This window comes from Cyprinus carpio, chromosome B16 (genome assembly GCF_018340385.1).
Source record: "Cyprinus carpio isolate SPL01 chromosome B16, ASM1834038v1, whole genome shotgun sequence".
Lineage (NCBI taxonomy): Eukaryota > Metazoa > Chordata > Actinopteri > Cypriniformes > Cyprinidae > Cyprinus > Cyprinus carpio.
The window spans coordinates 25299529-25318237 of record NC_056612.1 but is presented as its reverse complement, the minus strand read 5'-3'; the positions used below and the strand labels follow the sequence as shown (position 1 = coordinate 25318237).

The window sequence follows — 18709 nt, the reverse complement described above, 5'->3', positions numbered from 1 at the left end:
TCATAAATATTATACATACACACACACATATTTTTTCTCTTTATGATTTCATAAAGAGAAATTATATATATAACTTACATATATATATATATATATATATATATATATATATATATATATATTATATTAAAAATTAAATACTTCTTTAATAGTAATATATAAACTAGTTTATTTTTATTAAATTGTATTATATATATATATATATATATATATATATATATATATATATATATATATATATATGAATATACTTTTAATCGTATTATATGCTTCTTTAAATAGTAATATTATAACTTTATTTTTATTAAATTGTATTATATATGTTTATATATATATATATAAGTAAAATTAAAGTTAATAGTATTACTATTAAAGTAGTATTAACTTCATTATTACAGGTCATATAATATATAAAAAATAAATAAATAATAATTATGTTATTATTATCAATCATAATTATGAATAATATTAGTTATTTACATTTTTTAATAATAGCATTATATTATGTAGATTATATTATTATATGGAATATGTATGCCCACATATATATACAACATGTAATATATTTACAGTTAAACCAAGTAAAATATGTGAGTGCTGTATAAATTATGTTATTGCTGTATAGATGGTATTTTTTATGAAGAAAATTCTGTCCTGCCATGTCGAGCGGCTATAAGCCCGATATCCTGTGGTCTCCTCATCACGCAGACCGCTATGTGATCTGCGACACTGAACTCAGTCTGTATCGGATCGGACCTGCAGGAAGCTCGGAGACCAAAGCCGGCGCCCTTCCGCTATCCGAGGAGACGGCGGCCACGCTGCTGGCCATCAACTCCGACACCCCGTATATGAAATGTGTGGCCTGGTATCCCAAACAAGAGCCGGAGTGTTTGCTGGCTGTGGGACAGGCCAACGGACGAGTGTTCCTTACTGGTCTGTCTGGGACAGAGCCACAACTATGTATGTAGGTGGTTGGTGTGTAGAGTTTGTACCCAAGCACGCCCGACAATGGAACACACTCGCGTGGAACCGGGTGGACAGTAACTGGCTGGCGGCTGGTTTGGACAAACATCGGGCTGATTTTTCCGTTCTCATATGGGACATAAGTAGTAAGTTTTCCCCTGAAGCGGTTCCTGCTGAGAAGGTCCGTCTGTCTGGAGATGTGGACTCTGGGTTGGTGGTGACCAAACCGCTGTACGAGCTCGGACAGAACGATGCGTGTCTTTCTCTTTGTTGGCTCCCTCGTGATCATCAAAAGTTACTCCTGGCTGGGATGCACCGAAATCTGGCCATCTTTGACCTGCGTAACACCAGCCAGAAGACGTTTGTGAACACCAAAGCCATCCAGGGCGTAACGGTGGATCCTCACTTTCAGGATCGCGTCGCGTCCTTCTTCGAAGGCCAGGTGGCCATCTGGGATTTGCGCAAATTCGAAAAGCCGGTCTTTACTTTGACTGAGCAGCCCAAACCTTTGACTAAAGTGGCATGGTGTCCCACACGCATGGGCCTGCTGGCCACGCTCACGCGGGACAGCAACATCATCGCGGCTGTACGACATGCAGCAAACGCCCCATGCCGTTCGGCGACGACGGGTGGAGCCCACCATCATCGAGCGCAGCGTCCAGCCCTGCAGCGAGAGCATCATCAGCAGCTTCGCCTGGCATCCGTCCGCCCAGAACCGCATGGTGGTGGTGTCACCCAACCGGGTCATGAAACGACATTCACCGTCTTCGAGCGCATATCGCTGGCCTGGAGCTCCACCACAGCGCTGATGTGGGCGTGCGGGCGGCACCTGTACGAGTGCACGGAGGACGCCGGTCAGGGGGCGGCCGCTGCTGAGAAGGACATCGCCACTAAGATGAGGGAGCGAGCGCAGTCACATTACGGCCACGACACCGTGCAGGTGTGGAGGAACCATGTGCTGGCCGGAGGAGACGACCCGCAGCTGAGGTCGCTCTGGTACACGCTCCATTATATCCTTCACTGCAGCGCTGCAGCATTACAGGAGACCATTGGACCTTTCAAAGCATATAGTGTCAAAGTTATTCTTGAATGTTTACCTGAAAACCAAACTATTAATTGTTGTTTCAGGATATTTTGCTGTTTACTTGACTCGTGAATTATTATTATTATTATTATTTTTTAATGTTTACCTTTTAACCAATTTTTTATTATTATTTTTTTTTTTAATTTTATTTTATTTTTTTGTTTTTTGATTAAATATTATATAATATTTTTATTATTACTAAAATATATAATCATTAATATAGTTTATATTGTGCATTATATTGCATTATTTACATATAATAATATTTGTAGTAATAATATAATTATAATAATTTTAACAATAATTGTAAAAAACCTTTGAATAAAACAAGTAATAATAGTATAATAAAATAAGGTAAATATATAAAACTAATATTACATATAATATATATCTATAATTGTATATATAGTATATATCTAATAAATTATATATATTATAATATAAATCATAGTAACTTTTTTATAGACCCTAATAATAAATAGGTAATAATATAATAGTGTTACTCTTATACATTTAAGAGATATATATATATATATATAATATATATAAATATCCTCTCTCTCTCTATATATATTGTATGTATTTGTGTGTGTGTGTTGTGTGTGTGTGTGTGTGTGTGTGTGTGTAGGTGTGTGTGTGTAATATTTATTTTATATATAATATATATATATATATAATATTAGTATATATATATATATATAATTTATTATATATAATTTTATTTATTTATTTATTTATTTATTTATTTATTTTTTACTAGTTTAGCATGAAGTCTGGTCTGCTTTACATCTTATTCTAAAAAAAATCTTTAAGTGTTTTGTGTAATTTGTTCTTTTGTAATTTTTCTTTTTTTCGGGGAATTAAACAGTCTGTGGCATCTGACATCGTAAACTACACATTGTTAAACAAAAAGATATCAGTTTTAACAACTTTATTAACATGAAATTCTTTTGAGAAATGTTCACAACTCTTATGAATTTACTATTTGTTAATCACTGGAGTGATTGGTTCATTTTCGTGTTGTCATATTCTTGTTTATATGGTATTGTTCTATTTGATATCTCTATATTTCCTATGCAAGTTTTACTTATGAAACAGTACACTGAAAATGTGGAGCAGAAGCAACAGAGCAATAAACAGTCGCTCATCTACTCAGGCATCAAAAACATCGTCAAGTCCAGCTCTGGTAAGTACAAACTGCACAATATCTGTTTCTGTGAACATGATGATTGTTGTACAGATGAACAAAAGTAGTTGCTCTGCTCAGTAGAAGTATTTCTCATAGATATCTGCTAAATGCCTGAGTCAGCCTCATGGTATCTGTCACTGGAGGCCCTCTAAAGAAATGTCTCTCTCTCAGGCACCACAGAGACCCGGCGCTGCTGGTCAGGTTCAGACAGACAGACCGATGTACCGTGGTACCACAGCGAGGAGCGCAGTCTGGCTCTGCAGCTGTGTGGCTGGATCAGTCGAGGGCCCGACATCGATGTGGAGCCCTTCCTGAAGTCTCTGGAGCAGGAGGGCGAGTGGGAGAGAGCCGCTGCTGTCGCTCTCTTTAACCTGGACATCCGACGGGCCATTCAGATTCTTAACAAAGGAGCTTCAGCAGAGAAAGGTACAGGACTGGACTGGAGGGACAACCACCACCCCCCCAAAAAAGGAATTATACTTTTTTTTATATAATTAAGCATATTTTTAAGATTTTGTACATTATTTTTATGCCAGTTAGCCACACTTTCCTCCACAGTTCCTGTACTGCAAAAAATAAAAATAAAAAAAGAAATAAAAACATTTAATGTACTAAAAATCAAATTTATATTTAAATATATAACATTTGATATAAATGACATAGTGTTTGTTTATTTATTTTTATTTATTAGTTTTAGTTAATTTAATTTTAGTTATTTTAGTACTTTAACTTGAACTAAATGAAAATGAAAAAATAAATTATAATTAGTTAATTTAAATATTAAATAAACAATTATATTAATATATAAATATAATATATATATATATATATCTAAAAAAATAAATTATAATATTAAATAATTTTTTTTAATTTATTTATTTTTTTATTGTTTTTGTTTTTGTTTTGTGTTTATTTATTTGTTTTTTTATATTATTTTTTGTTTTTGTTTTATTTTATGATAATTAACATGTTTTTCCTGGACATTTGAGTGTCATGTCCAAAAAATTATTAACTGATGCCAAACTATTTTTTTAATGATATGATGACCAATATTATAAATGTGTGCTACTTTGCTACTGTTTTTACTTCTTCATTGTTGACAATAAAACTCCATTCTGTACATGTAACAAAATATAATGTACAGTAAAAAGATGCATAACTAGATACATAATAAACATACACGGCATGAATTGATGAAAACAAGCCCTGATATGTGTTAAAGAAACACCTCTATTTGCTCCTAACAATATATAATTTATCTCTAGTAGGGAGTTATTTAAATTGGAGATGACATGAACAGTTTTTAATAACTTGTTTATATAGAGAGATAGATGTTCATGTTCCTCTAGGAGATTTACAGGAAGTCCTGTTCCGGATGAATGTTAGAAGCACTGTGTGAAATCCAGGCTAAACAGGCATCAGCTGCCTGTTTGCAATCAAAAGTGATCCTTATATACTGTCAAAATGACAAAAGCATGGTTTATTTTATTAAATGATGGTTGTTTTTTATATATTGACCATGAAGTTGAGGTTGAGTTGGGTATGTGGATATGGTTTTGTTTCATTGTCGTTCATAATTGCCCGTTGTTTGGGTTTTAAGCATAATTTCGTTTGGCTTTGGGAAGCAGATCTAATCTTTTATAATCTTTATAAAGGGCGTGTTTTTTTACACCTACTGTCATAAGGTTTTTGTCTCTGCGTTGTGTTTTGTTTGCACTCATCTAAACAGCATATATTGTTCTTTCTTCCTTAGAACACAAAAGGAGTATCATTGATATACAATCTCTCTCTCTCTCTCTCTCTCTCTCTATTTTTTTAAATTATATTTTATTTTACACACACACTGTTTTTTAAATGTTTATATAGTTTATTTATTTATTAGTTTTAGTTTATTTTAGTACTTACAGTACAACACTTACAGTACTAATTTTAGTTCAGTTAAGGTTTATTTTATTTTAAGTAACAGAAATGTTCTTTTCTTGATTTTGGTTTAGATGTTGAAAATGTGCAAATGCATCTTGCTTTCCGTTTCCTTGATGTTGTGCTCAGGTGATCTGAACCTGAACGTGGTGGCCATGGCTCTGTCGGGCTACACTGATGAGAAAAACTCCCTGTGGAGAGAGATGTGCAGCTCTCTCAGACTCCAGCTGAAGAAGCCGTACCTGTGTGTCATGTTCGCCTTCCTCACCAGTGAACCTGGCGCCTATGATGCCGTCTTGGTATGTTAAAAAAAAACTAATCAGAGTATTGTGCTTAAAAGAATATTCAGTATTGCACCGAATTTAAAATATGCAATTGTAGTTGCTGTATATTGAGGTTAATTATTTAATAAGAGTGTGTTTTGTGTTTTCTAGTATGAGAGTCGTGTGGCTGTCAGGGACAGGGTGGCATTTGCGTGTATGTTTCTAAATGATGCTCAGGTAAGACCCGCTCTCCCCTGAGTTTATCTTAGTCTTATTGTGCACTTTATAATACACTGTCATTTTTGCTCCCTTAAGTTGCCTCGTTACATAGACAAGCTGGCCAATGAGATGAAGGAGGCTGGTAATCTGGAGGGCATCCTGCTGACAGGACTGACGAAAGACGGAGTGGATCTCATGGAGAGTTGTTTTGTAGAAAAAACGGGAGGTGTGGAGGGGGAGTTTTTGTGTGATGATAGTAGTTGGTGTGTGTAGAGATATAGAACAATACATGATAAATACAGTCTGCTCTCGGATGGATGGATGGATGTTTGGGGTCAGTTCATTTTTGATGTTTTTGAAAGACGTCTCTTATGCTCACTAAAGCTGCATTTATTTGACCTAAAACAGTAATATTGTGAAATAGTATTACAGTTTAAAAAAAAACTGTTTTGTATTTGATTATATTTTAAAATGCAATTTATTCCTGTGATCAAAGCTGAATTTTCAGCATCATTACTCCAGTCTTCAGTGTCACACGATCCTTCAGAAATCATTCTAATATGCTGATTTGCTGCCCGAGAGACATTGCTTATTGCTTGAAAACCGTTGTGCTGCTTCATATTTTTGTGGAAACCGTGATACTTTTTGATAAAAGTAATTTTCAAAGGAGCAACATTTATTTGAAATATTTATTTGTAACATTATAAATGTCTTTACTGTCACTTTTAATAAATTTAATGCATGTTTGCTGAATAAAAGTATTAATTTCTGTTAGAGAAATCTTACCCTAAATTTTTAAACAGTTGTGTATATTACAGAAGAAGCAATATATGAAAAGGTAAATGCAAACAAATGAAGATGTTCATTAGATGGATGGATAGGATGAATCTAATTGTTGTACATTTACATTTATGCATTTATGCTCTTTCATCCAAAGTGACTTACAAAAAATGAGCAAAAGCTATTTGCCACTGCGTCAACATATATTTGTAATATACATTGGTGGGTTTTATTAGACAACTAGACTAGAAAGCAAGAGAAGAGAAATGCTATGAAGAAAAAGAAGTGTGACAGTGTGTTGTTAAACCAGGAGAACTCATGTAGATTGAGGTCTTCCTCACAATCTCCAGATGAGTGAGTTAAATGTAGATTTATGTGGTGTTTGTGATGGCAGGGCTCCCCGGGAGAGGTGTTGAAGGACCCTCGGGTGCAGTGCTGGATAGAGAACTATCGCAACCTGTTGGACGCCTGGAGGTTTTGGCATAAACGGGCTGAATTTGACATTCATAGGAGCAAATTGGATTCCAGCTCAAAACCACTTGCCCAGGCTAGAATCAATTTGTTGTTTTTATTTCTGGCAGTTGTTAAGTCTCGGTTATGGATGCATGATATAACCACTGACACATTTGTATTGTTCAGTATCAGTGATTTTTATTTATTGATCTGACTGGGCAATGTTGTGTGTGTGTGTGTGTGTATATACACACACAAAACACATTATATTATTAATCACTTATCTCATCCATAATAATGTTAATCTATTGACAGCCCTAATATATATATAAGCAAGTTTTTCTTAAATATTGTAAATTCTGTAACAATACTGTATATTGATTGAGATTTAGTGCATCCCTAGCTTGAATATTTAGATAAAATATGAATTAATATAATTTTTGATACTTAAAATTATTTTTTGATACTTACAATTTTTTTGATACTTAAAATTATTCATAAAATATGAATAAATATGTATTAATATAATTTTTGATACTTAATCTTACATTTTATGATGGCTATATAAATATGTATTAATATAATTTTTGATACTTAATCTTACATTTTATGATGTATATTTTAATGATTTAGTATACATACATTTTTATATATATATATTGTTTTTTTTTTTCTTAAATATTTTAGTGATTATATTATTGTTTATAATATTTATAATGTTGTTTATATTTATCGGTGCATCCCTAGCTTTGATATTTAGTAAATATTTTTCATGAATTTATATAATTGTTTGTACCATACTTATGCTTCCGTTTTGTTTTTATGTTGGCTGATTTCTTCTATTCTTTTTCTTATTTAATCTGATTGCTTTACATACGTTCTGTGCAGGTGTTTGTGAGCTGTAACTTCTGTGGAAAGTCTATATCATACAGCTGCTCAGCGATGCCTCATCAGGGCCGTGGATTCAGTCAGTACGGGGTCAGCGGTTCACCCACCAAGTCAAAGGTCACCAGTTGCCCTGGCTGTCGTAAACCACTTCCACGCTGTGCCCTCTGCTTAATGAACATGGGCACCCCTGTGTCCAGCTGCCCAGGTAACAGATGGATCATTTAAAGTTCTTCTTGATATATGATACCATAATGTAAACATGTTCCGTTCACTGTGAGACTCATCTCATCCATCTTATCAGGCACAGGGAAAGCAGATGAGAAAGCCGATCTCACACGAGACAAAAAACTCGCTCAGTTCAATAACTGGTTCACCTGGTGCCACAACTGCCGGCACGGTGGTCACGCAGGTCACATGCTCAGCTGGTTTAGGTAGGAGTCATATTCACCCATATTGAGCCATTTATTTGATGACCTTATAAATACAAATACACTACTGTTCAAAAGTTGCTGTTGTTGTTGTTTTAAAGTTAATACTTTTATTCAAAAAGGATGCATTCAGTTGATCAAAAGTGACTTTTATTATAATGATACAAAAGATTTCTATTTCAAATAAATTCATTTGAACCTTCTATTTATCAAAGCATGCTGAAAAAAAGTGTCACAATTTCCACAAAAATATTAAGCAAAATATTAGTTTCTCGAGCAGCAAATCAACATATTAGAATGATATCTGAAGGATCATGTGATACTGAAGACTGGAGTAATGATGCTGAAAATTCAGCTCTGCATCACAAGAATAAATTACATTTTAAAAAACATTTGAATAGAAAACAGTTATTTTAAATTGTAATAATATTTCAAAATATTACTATTTTTACTGTATTTTTGACCAAATAAATGCAACCTTGATGAACATAAAAGATGTCATTCAAAAAAAAAAAATCTTTCCAACCCCAATCCTTTGAACTGTAGTTTATAGTATTAAATATCACATTTGAAGTGCAATTATATTGTCTTTTCTTTCAGAGATCACAGTGAGTGTCCCGTTTCGGCCTGCACCTGTAAATGCATGCAGCTGGACACCACAGGCAACCTGGTGCCTTCTGATAGTGTATAAAGGCCTTTCTGACTTAAATCTCCCACATTACTACACTAGAAACCAGCTACCAACATTAGTACTGTAAGTGTTGATGACAAAGTTAAAGAAGAGCATATGTGTCTTTTCTGAAGCGATCTGCACACCTCACTGGTATTGAAGTTGACGACAGGTGCTCTATTGTCACAGGAACTAAAGCAGTTAAATTGTTAGGGTTATGTTACCCATGATTAACTCACTCACCCACCCACGGACAGTTGTGTTTTCTCAGACGTCTGACCTTCTCGAGAGACAATCCATGTGAATGTCTGACCTATCCGTTTGTGGTCCAGTAGCAGGAGTTTCTATGAATAAAACTATTTCAGTACCAACTTTAGAGACTGGGAAAGAGATACCACAGTAATTTAACCTGAGGAGTTTGAATGCATGTAAGAAATGTTTTGTTTATATCTCAGAAAGTGCATTCACACAGTCCATAACTGCTTCCACTATTTGCCTTTGAGCTACTTTGCCCCTGTGATTTATATTGTTTTATTATTCAGTATTTATTGCATATTACTTCATATCCCACACTGAACCTCAGTCAGCTGTTGAAAATGTGATTAGTCAGAGATCTACAGTACAGCTCAAATGATCTTCGCTGGAGAGTAGTAAAGTGTCTATTCAGTTTGTTTCAAAAATTGCTTTTAACAAATAACACAAAGATGTGTGGGTTTAACATTAGTTCTGGTTAAGTGTTGCATTTTTGGATCCAAAGGTAATGCTTACCTTGATATATTGCACAATCAATGCAACAACTTAGCATTCTAACTATTTAAATGATTGTGTCTTTATTTTTTGAAAAGCTAAAAAGAACTTACATTGATGATTAATGTTATTAAAACATTTTTTGAAGGAGTTTTGAATGCAATATTTTCTTTTCTTTATGCAACTAAGTAATGAGATGTTTTGTTTGCTTCAATGAGATCAATACATATTTTCAGTTTAATGAACTATGACAAAGATATGCAGTCGCAGAAATGAAGAGTTAAACTGTTAAGATCAAGTTTCAAATATTTACTTACTGTAAAAAAAAAAAAAAAAATGGTGTACAAACATGTCTGAGTCACAGTTCACCCAGAAAAGCCTGTTTTAGGCCTATATTTTAGGACCATTTTTTTTTTATAAAATATATATATATATAATATATAATAATAAATATATAATATATATATATATATATATATATATATATATATATATATTTTTTTTTTTTTTTTTTTTTTTTTTGCTTTTGCTTTTGCATTGTGCCATTTTCATGACAATAAAGCCATTAAGGTTGTAGTCCAGAAAGACAATTAGCATTTTGGAGAAATGGGACTCAGGACATTTCTGTTGTATTTGTGCATAGCTTTTTTGGGGATTTGTGAGTATTGTGGTAAAATATGGTCTGTGGTTAACTTTACTTGTTGAGACTTTCACATTTTGTTCTGCTAAATAAATTGCAGTCATACATCCAATTCACTTTTGAGCTATGGCTGTAATTTATGGTGTAGAACAAAACAAAAAGAAATTCCTGAGGGAACCCTTGACAACAGTCTTCTCTTGGAGAATTTGGATGAAAAATGTGCTTTGTCATGAGATTTAATAGCATTTTGTTATGATTGTCATCAAAGTGAGCATCAGGCCCAATACTGTTTTGAGTAAACAAGAACAAATGAGGAAGAAGGGAAGGTTTTAGGTTAATAATGACTTTAATTTTTTCTCACACTATTTACATACTACAACTTCCTGTTTGTAAAGACTACTTTCATGATGTTTTTGCCATTTTTGGAGCTTAACAGATGGAGTCAACCCTAGCTTTTGCGTTTGGAACAGAATGAGGCCGTGTAAAGAATGTTTTTTTTTTTTTAACTATGCCTTTAAGATAATTCAAGTAATTATTTCCAGAATATAAACAAAACTCCTACACTTTCTCTGTTCAGAATATGAGACAACATAAAAACATTCCACAGCTCCAAGGCAGAATGCTTGTTTTCCATGCAAAACTAAACTCCACCCCAGCAGTGATCTCATTGGTTCTTCGGTATAAGAAGGAACGCCTAAGCCAATGAGGAACGAGCGTCGCTGGTCTCTGCTCCAATCAGATTGAGCGTGCAAGTGCCTTCCTCCCGCCCACTGCCTTTACTGCTACACATCTGTCAGCGCAGAGAGTTTGGACCTGCTTCTGAACTTTGAGTCCACTTTGATTCAGAGTTTTACAGGGAACGACAGGCTCGTACGCGCACAGTAGGTTAAGAGGAAGCGACGTGTAATAATAACTCGGCTTTTCGCATGAACACGTTTTCAGTTCTCGTTCTGGAGTTTATTATTGTGTCTCGTGCGCATATACGCACTAAGTGCAACAGTAACTCCAGACCTCAGCCTGTCTCTAATAACACTGTCCTTCTGAGATGGAGTGATCAGACGAGATCAACGTCATTCTCCACTTCAAGACACAGCAGAAGTCCTTCATCATCATCATCATCATCATCATCATCATCATCACAGGCTGCAGACATGAAGCACATCACTAACGTTAAGCCCACCAGGATCCCATCAGAGAATCACTTTATAACAGCAGGGAGAGGTAAGCTTTATTTTTATAAGTAGTTTTATAAAATCAGTAACAGCAACACCTTAATTCATTTTACTTCATTTATTGAGTTTGTTCTATATAACTCATATTTAACGTGAGCTTGATTTAACTGCATCTTCCACATTGGATATTTACTGAATACGCTTTTCTTCCTAAGGTTTTATAGATATGTTATGGTCTGAATAGAATCTGCTACGTGCATTTGGGATTAAATCACTGATTTCCCCCAATGTTGTTTATTATAGCCTTAAGTAATTTTTGTGTAAGCCCAATGTCATTTAATACAGATTCACTTACAGTCGGAAACATTCATGAACAGTTTAGCAGAGTTGTCAGTTCCTGTGCAAAGAAAATAAGGAATGATTAAAAGCCATTGTATTGTATCAAAGTCAGAGATAGCACCCAAACCAAACCTAGACCCACTAAGACCCAGATCCATACCAAGATTAGGCTCCTTGAGACCCTGATCCAGTCCAACGGCACATTTCTGTGGCCATCAGAGATCTCAAGACCTTGAGATAAAGACTGCAACTTTGTGTGTGTGTGTGTGTGTGTGTGTGTGTGTGTGTGTTAATATACGTACAGTACGTACAGTATGTTTCTGTATGTTATGGCCATGTAAGTTTCTTTCTTTCTTTCTTTCTTTCTTTCTTTCTTTCTTTCTTTCTTTCTTTCTTTCGTAAGAAAGAACCATACATTCTGTCATCCAACCATAAATTCAGTGTATTTCAGAATGATACAAAATGTTCATAGCGTATGAACCACAGACCACTTTATGAACCATTTTGTGAGCTATCATATATATTTTTTTATTGCACTGCTCCCTGGACTTGATTCTGATTGGTCAATAATGGCATTTGACATTTATATCTCATAATAATGACGCTAAGCTGCATAATCGACCAGTTTCCCAGTCAATTGATTTTCTACATAGCTGTGCAATTTTATGCTAAGCTGCATAAAATATCATCAATATTCCATGTTCTTTTATTTGTTTATTTGGCAGGTAGCTGTGTAATAAGTAAGATATTATACAATCAGATGATCGTTATCACAAAAAAAAATCAATATTATATTTATTTTTTATATATTTAAAAAAATATAATATAATATTATATTTATTACTAAATGTAATATTATATTAAATTTAGTAATAAAAGGTTTATTACAACCTTTGTACGTTTCCTCAGATGACATGCACATCTTCGCTCTAATTCTGTAGTCACACTTGCTATGTTTGGAATAGCATACTAAAGGCCCCGATATGCTTCAAACGAAATCGAAGAGCGAACTGATATGACGTCATTTCGAATAAAATCAGGCTGAAAAGAAGTTCACTTTGAGTTTGTTTCGGCAATTTGAAACAGCTCACCAAAGCAAACTTTCTGGGGGAGTTCGTTTGGGCTCCTAAACATTGAGCATCCATTGGTCCGTGGCGGTGACGCAATCGTTGGGTGTGTTCTGGAACTCCACATTCTTTGAAGTGTGATTTTTTTTTTCAGTTCATTTCTCATTCTACGGAGGTCCGACAGGAGAACAACATCTCCTGAATACACTGGAGTGTCGAATAGCTGAGCTGGCACAAATATATCCGCACCTGTATGATCGACATATGATCAACATCCAAGACAAGTTTTCCAAAGCCATGAAAAGAATAAAAGAAAAGAGTAAAGATATAAGGTAGCAAGGACCAAATACACGTGTTTCAAATAAATGTTACACCATACAGTCCCTCCAGGATTTTGCGATTCTGCGATCACTGAATTTATGGCAAAATCAAGCAAACTCCACAATTTTCGCAAAAGTTCGCAAATTTTCATAATTGCCGCAGATTTTGGGCTTAGACGCGTCGAACGAATCCGCGCTACTCGTTTGGGCTACACAGCACAAACCGCTTATCTGTGGCTGATCTCGATCACGCGACACCGTTATACACAGCGCTGGCAGGTACATTGAAGAAAGCAGTAGAATCAACATCTCTGTTAGATCTTGTGAGAAGCATTCAAATTCGGGGCAGAATTCTGTTAAAGCTGATATCAGAACAAACGCCACTGATGTGGAAACCAGGAAAAACACTGTTCAATAAACACAAATCACCACCATTCACCATGGATTTAACAGTAAAACTACAGGAACAGCTTCTGGCAGAAATGGTCTAATGTTTGAGTGATTTTACATGTTTCACACAACTTTTCCCAGCACTTCAAAGCTTTAAGTATTACCAAATTTGACCGTTATTTTTAATGTGACAATATTTGTTCATCCTTCATTGGTTGCCCCCATTTATAAAGCTAAAAGTTTCATTACTGTATGTAACACTTATTTATAATTAAAAAAAAAGATATTAAATTACCACTAGTAGATGGCTGCAGAGATGTACTTATATGCCATTTACACTCCCTAATATATATATTAGGGATATTATTTGCATCTCAATATTATTTGCATCTCAACTACCTAGACAGCACAAGTACTTCTGTAAGATGTCTGCAAAAGATCTGGGAAACATCTGCTGTGTACTCTGATAACTTCTCAGAAGCTGTTTTACATGCATTCTAATAAATGTCTATTTGACATCTGACAGGAAACATCTTAGAGACTTACTGCACTTAGCAAGCACTCTTAAAAATACATCTTGCATGTGTAAATGTTGACATCAAATAGACATCTGCGAGATGTACATGTGTGATTAGGGAGAGTGCTTTACTGTCAGGTGCTGGAGCCACCTTCTGTAGAACTTAATGGCACTGGGCTTTTCCTTAAATGTTAGTCTGGAGCCCTACAATGTTCCTCAAAGTCATAACAGTGTTAGAAGAATGTTGTCTGTGGTATAGTTTCACTGCAAAACAATAAGAAATGACGCAAATATCACTGCAAATTTTGAGAAAAGCCGCTGGAGGGGCTGAGCATAGGCCTACTGCTGTTGATGTTCTTCCAGTAAGCGAATTTAAAGGGTATACAATAAATGAAATGCCAAACGAACATAAATTAATAAACACTTGTTTTTATCAAAAGTAAATCATGACACCACATAAAATATAAAAAGGTGTAACAATTTATCCAGTTTAATAAAATATATGAACACTAATAAAATAAAGTAACAAACTGACTCCAATATTTTTTTCCACACCATGCTAAAGTTTTCAGACTATGAGCCATTCACACTTCCCATAAAGACTTGGTTATGGAAATAGAATGGTTCTTTTGTATTGCAAACATGATACTTGACTCATCATTATTCTTTTGTCTATAATATTCTGACCATTTGGGCCCGTCTCACTCCTAGATTGTTTTGTTTTGGGTGATACGTGCGAGCGTCGCGACACGAAAGAACGAAAACGAACTTCGTTTGAAATATATCGGGGCCTATACTAACATACTCTTCTGCGCTGTGTACAGTGCACAGTATTGTGTCTGTATGGACGGCTTTGATATTAGTCACAATTTAGAAGTGGAATACTGTATCCCACAATGCAATGCTTCCAACTTGACTTTCCATTTCGAGTGTGATAGATGAACTGGAAGTGACTTCAGTTTTGACCCTTCTGTTTTTTGATTTCTTTTTTGATCAGTCTGCCAAACCTTCATATATTTTAAAATATCACAAAAATGAATATTTTTTTTTCCCAAGGTGCATTCAAATCCTCCTGGCATGTTTGTATTTACGAGTTGGGAAGTCATAATTACGACGTCGGTTGTGTTCAAGTCACTTTGAGCAAGATGATGTACCTTTTCTACAAAAAAATAAACTGTTAACTACTTCCAAAAAATTATGAATAAAGAATGCCCATCAGTGAGTTTATGCATTTTTATTAAATTTCTGAAGTTGCTGTACATTAAATAGTTACATATTCCTTCATTGTTGTATAGTACTACAATATTTTATACATGCTGCTTTGCTCATTCTATGTAAAAAAATAAAAATAATCAAATTTACCATTAATACAGAGGCTTCAGCTATTGCATCTGGCATGTTTTCTCACTAACATGCCCCAAACTTGGAAACTCAGGGCTTAAAGATAGTTCTCTTGTAATTATGACTTTGTGGTAGTAGTGTTCACATACATTCAACTCATAAATACAGTCTTTCCGACATGACTTGAATACACCATAATTTCATATTACTTGGTGAATTAAACATGCAACATCATGTGACAACAATGTAGCACATTGTTTTTGGAGACATTTATAATGGCATTGTGTTTTTTTTTTTGCAGTACTGTATACATTGTGTTACCAATTGTTCACAAGTCTTTAATTGTGCAAGTTCAGCAAAGAATTTCAAAAACAAGGTTTTGACAGTCATTCACATTTTTACATCCTGTTCTGATACGAGTAAACCACTATTGTCTAAACGGTTCTAGCCACATTTTTACATCCTGTTCTGATACGAGTGACGGTTCTAGCCCGTCCTCATGGAGATTTGAAACGCTTCTCCTTCACACAAAGAGCTTGCAGCTGCCTCACTGCAATCTGCAAGTGAATGTAGCGTAGCTGTCCCCCAACAAGTGCATTGAGAGAAGGTGTGTGTACTGGGCTGAAAATGTTTCAGAGTTGATGGTTATCATTCAGACCGCTTCAGTGTTCGAGGCCTGAACTGTAACCAGCCGTGCTGCGACACGTCTGATAATGAGTGTCACTTGCTGAGTTGTTTTCTTTCAGTACAATGGTGTAAAACAATGAGCAGAGGGTAAACCGACAGTGCCATTTCGTTGGCTCTTTTGCATAGGCTTTGACATTTGTGTTTGCAGAGCTGGAGCAGAGAGCAAACACTCACAGGAATCACTCTGTGGGCTGCATGCAAGCGAGTTGTTTTGAATTTCAGCTGTTGGTGCATGTGTGTACACGCATGTGGGTTTCACTGTGAGCTGCTTCACTTTGTTTCATTTCCTCCTTGTGTGTCCTCAGAGCGTAACTTTCAAGTGAGAACACCCATTTGTAGTCAATTAGTTCATTTTAGCTAATATATTTACATATACATTTAGTCATTTAGTAGACATTTAGTCATTATATGTGTGTGTGTGTGTGTGTGTATGACCATTTATATATATATATATATATATATATATATATATATATATATATATATATATATATATATATATATATATATATAATATATGTAATATATGCATGAACATGTTTAATAAAAACACAAGTTTTAGTGTATTCTGCATTGCAATTGTTTAGGTTATCATTATATTATATTGTGTTATTATATTATATTAATTTATTGTTCTGATTATAAAATGTATTATATATATGAATAATATATATATATATATATATATTATATTGTGTTATATGAATACACACAGTAATATTACATAAAATGTAATATATACATGTTATATAATATAATATAATATGTAATATATGAATGTCAATTTTAATGTTATATTTTTTTATTTTATAATATATGATTTGTGTTTATAATTTGTATTGTATGTGTTTTAATTGTAGTGTTAAGTTTATTATTATATTAGTTTGTAGTATATTATATAAATTTGTCGTTTTTATAAAATGTATTAATAATGTTTATATGTATATATATGTGTATATATATATTAGAAATTATATTTACACTAACAGAGGGACCTGAGCTCTAGACCACATCTAGAGATCAGACTATCATCAGACTTGAATTAGACCTGTAAGCAAGTATGTTTTGCATGGTCAAACACTAGTCAAATTTTCATCAGAAAATGTAAACATCAAGTTTCTGTTACTTCCATTCCATCATAAATACAATCTGTTCTTGTTCTGTTTCAGTACCATTATTACAGTGCAGGCAAAAGCTCATCAGTTTCCAGTGACACCCACCATTTTTCTCACTGTTACCGCACTGCAGTAATGTCTCATATCACTGTCCACTGCATACAGTACATAATCCAAAACGCCTCTTCTTTTCTCAAGCTCGATCAGCCAGTCGACAGCCGCCCTCGTTGGACAAGCTGCCTGAGCAGTACCTAATTGGACAGTGGCCGCGAGAGCCGTACCAACCCCAGGCATCCTGTATGAGTGATAAAGCCACACAGGTGAGTCAGTGTCACATGCAGTTTGCTTAACACTTCACATAGTTACCCCTAAAATAATTCGACAACCACACAGTGTCTGAATGCCATTGCATTAGAAAACATATCAAACAAGATGCATCTGCAAACCATTGATATAAGGACTTTTTGTCAGAACTAATTACACTCAATGACTTACAGTACTGATACTGATGTTTTACAAACACAGAGTTACCAAATAGTCATTTAAAATTTAATTTCTATGGTTTTAGCATTTAAAATCCCAATTTTATTAAATGAATGCTTGAAAAGTGTTTTGATATTTGTGATATTTAGATATTGAGACAGTTATGACTGGAAATCAGCATGAAATGTTGTTCGCAACCAGTTTGCTTTCCATAATCAGAAATTAAATTAAACAGGATGTTAAACAAGACAGTATGTTGATTGAATCTATCAGGAATTGATTTATTTAAAAAAGTGGGCGTTACATAACAGAATAGAGCCAAGAGAGCTGAAAAATAAGAGGCCAGTGACGTAAATGGAAAAGGAAATTTGTTGCAGAGATGGTGCGAATGATTCGATATTGTGCATTGATGAATCAAACAGAGAAATTACACTTAATGTCTCGATGCCTCTGACAACAAAACATTATTAAAATATCATTGATACATTGATACCTTTCTCAGAACTAACTTTACTGTTTTCATCATTTTATGTAATGTAATGTTATGCTAGTATTTCACAAACAGAAAAAAATGACCAATTTTGAGTTTCATTTCTGTTGTTTTATCACTTAAAACATAGATTTTTTTTTAACCATCCAAATCGAAAAGTTTGCTTATTTGCTTCTTTCTTTAAAATAAATGACACTTAGTTTGCCATTTCATTTTGTATTGTAATGACATTGTTATTTAGTTAATTCACACACATTGAATCAGCATGAAATGGTGTTCATAACCAATTTCACTTCCATAATCTGATTTGTTTCCAAGTTAAATAGGGTGTTAAATAAGACATGTCAGTTTTATCAATCAGGGATGGATTTATTGATTTATAATGGAAAAGGATTTATCTGTGTACATACATATTATTTACATTCTGTTTTTAAAACATACTTACATTTTAGAATTTTAAATATTAATTACGAAAAATGGAAAATATATTTAAAATATATTGTTTTATAGAGGTATTTTCAGTACATTTAATATCTGATGGTAC

At 34.1% G+C, this 18709-nt stretch overlaps 1 protein-coding gene and 1 pseudogene across 2 annotated transcripts in view; both read left to right on the top strand.

Annotated features, from left to right (window-relative positions):
* The first annotated feature begins 644 nt into the window (after positions 1-644).
* LOC109085856 lies at positions 645-9754 on the top strand (annotated as a pseudogene).
* A 1258-nt stretch (positions 9755-11012) lies between these two features.
* Positions 11013-18709, top strand: part of LOC109105634 (glucocorticoid-induced transcript 1 protein) — a 14675-nt gene continuing 6978 nt past the window's right edge. The window contains exons 1-2 of one of the 2 annotated variants that reach the window (XM_019118897.2): positions 11013-11465; positions 17391-17512. In XM_019118897.2, the coding sequence (XP_018974442.1) occupies positions 11171-11465; positions 17391-17512 (417 nt within the window). In that variant the 5' untranslated portion in view covers positions 11013-11170. The remainder of the gene's footprint in view (positions 11466-17390; positions 17513-18709) is intronic. The other variant, XM_019118895.2, reaches the window with a different exon arrangement.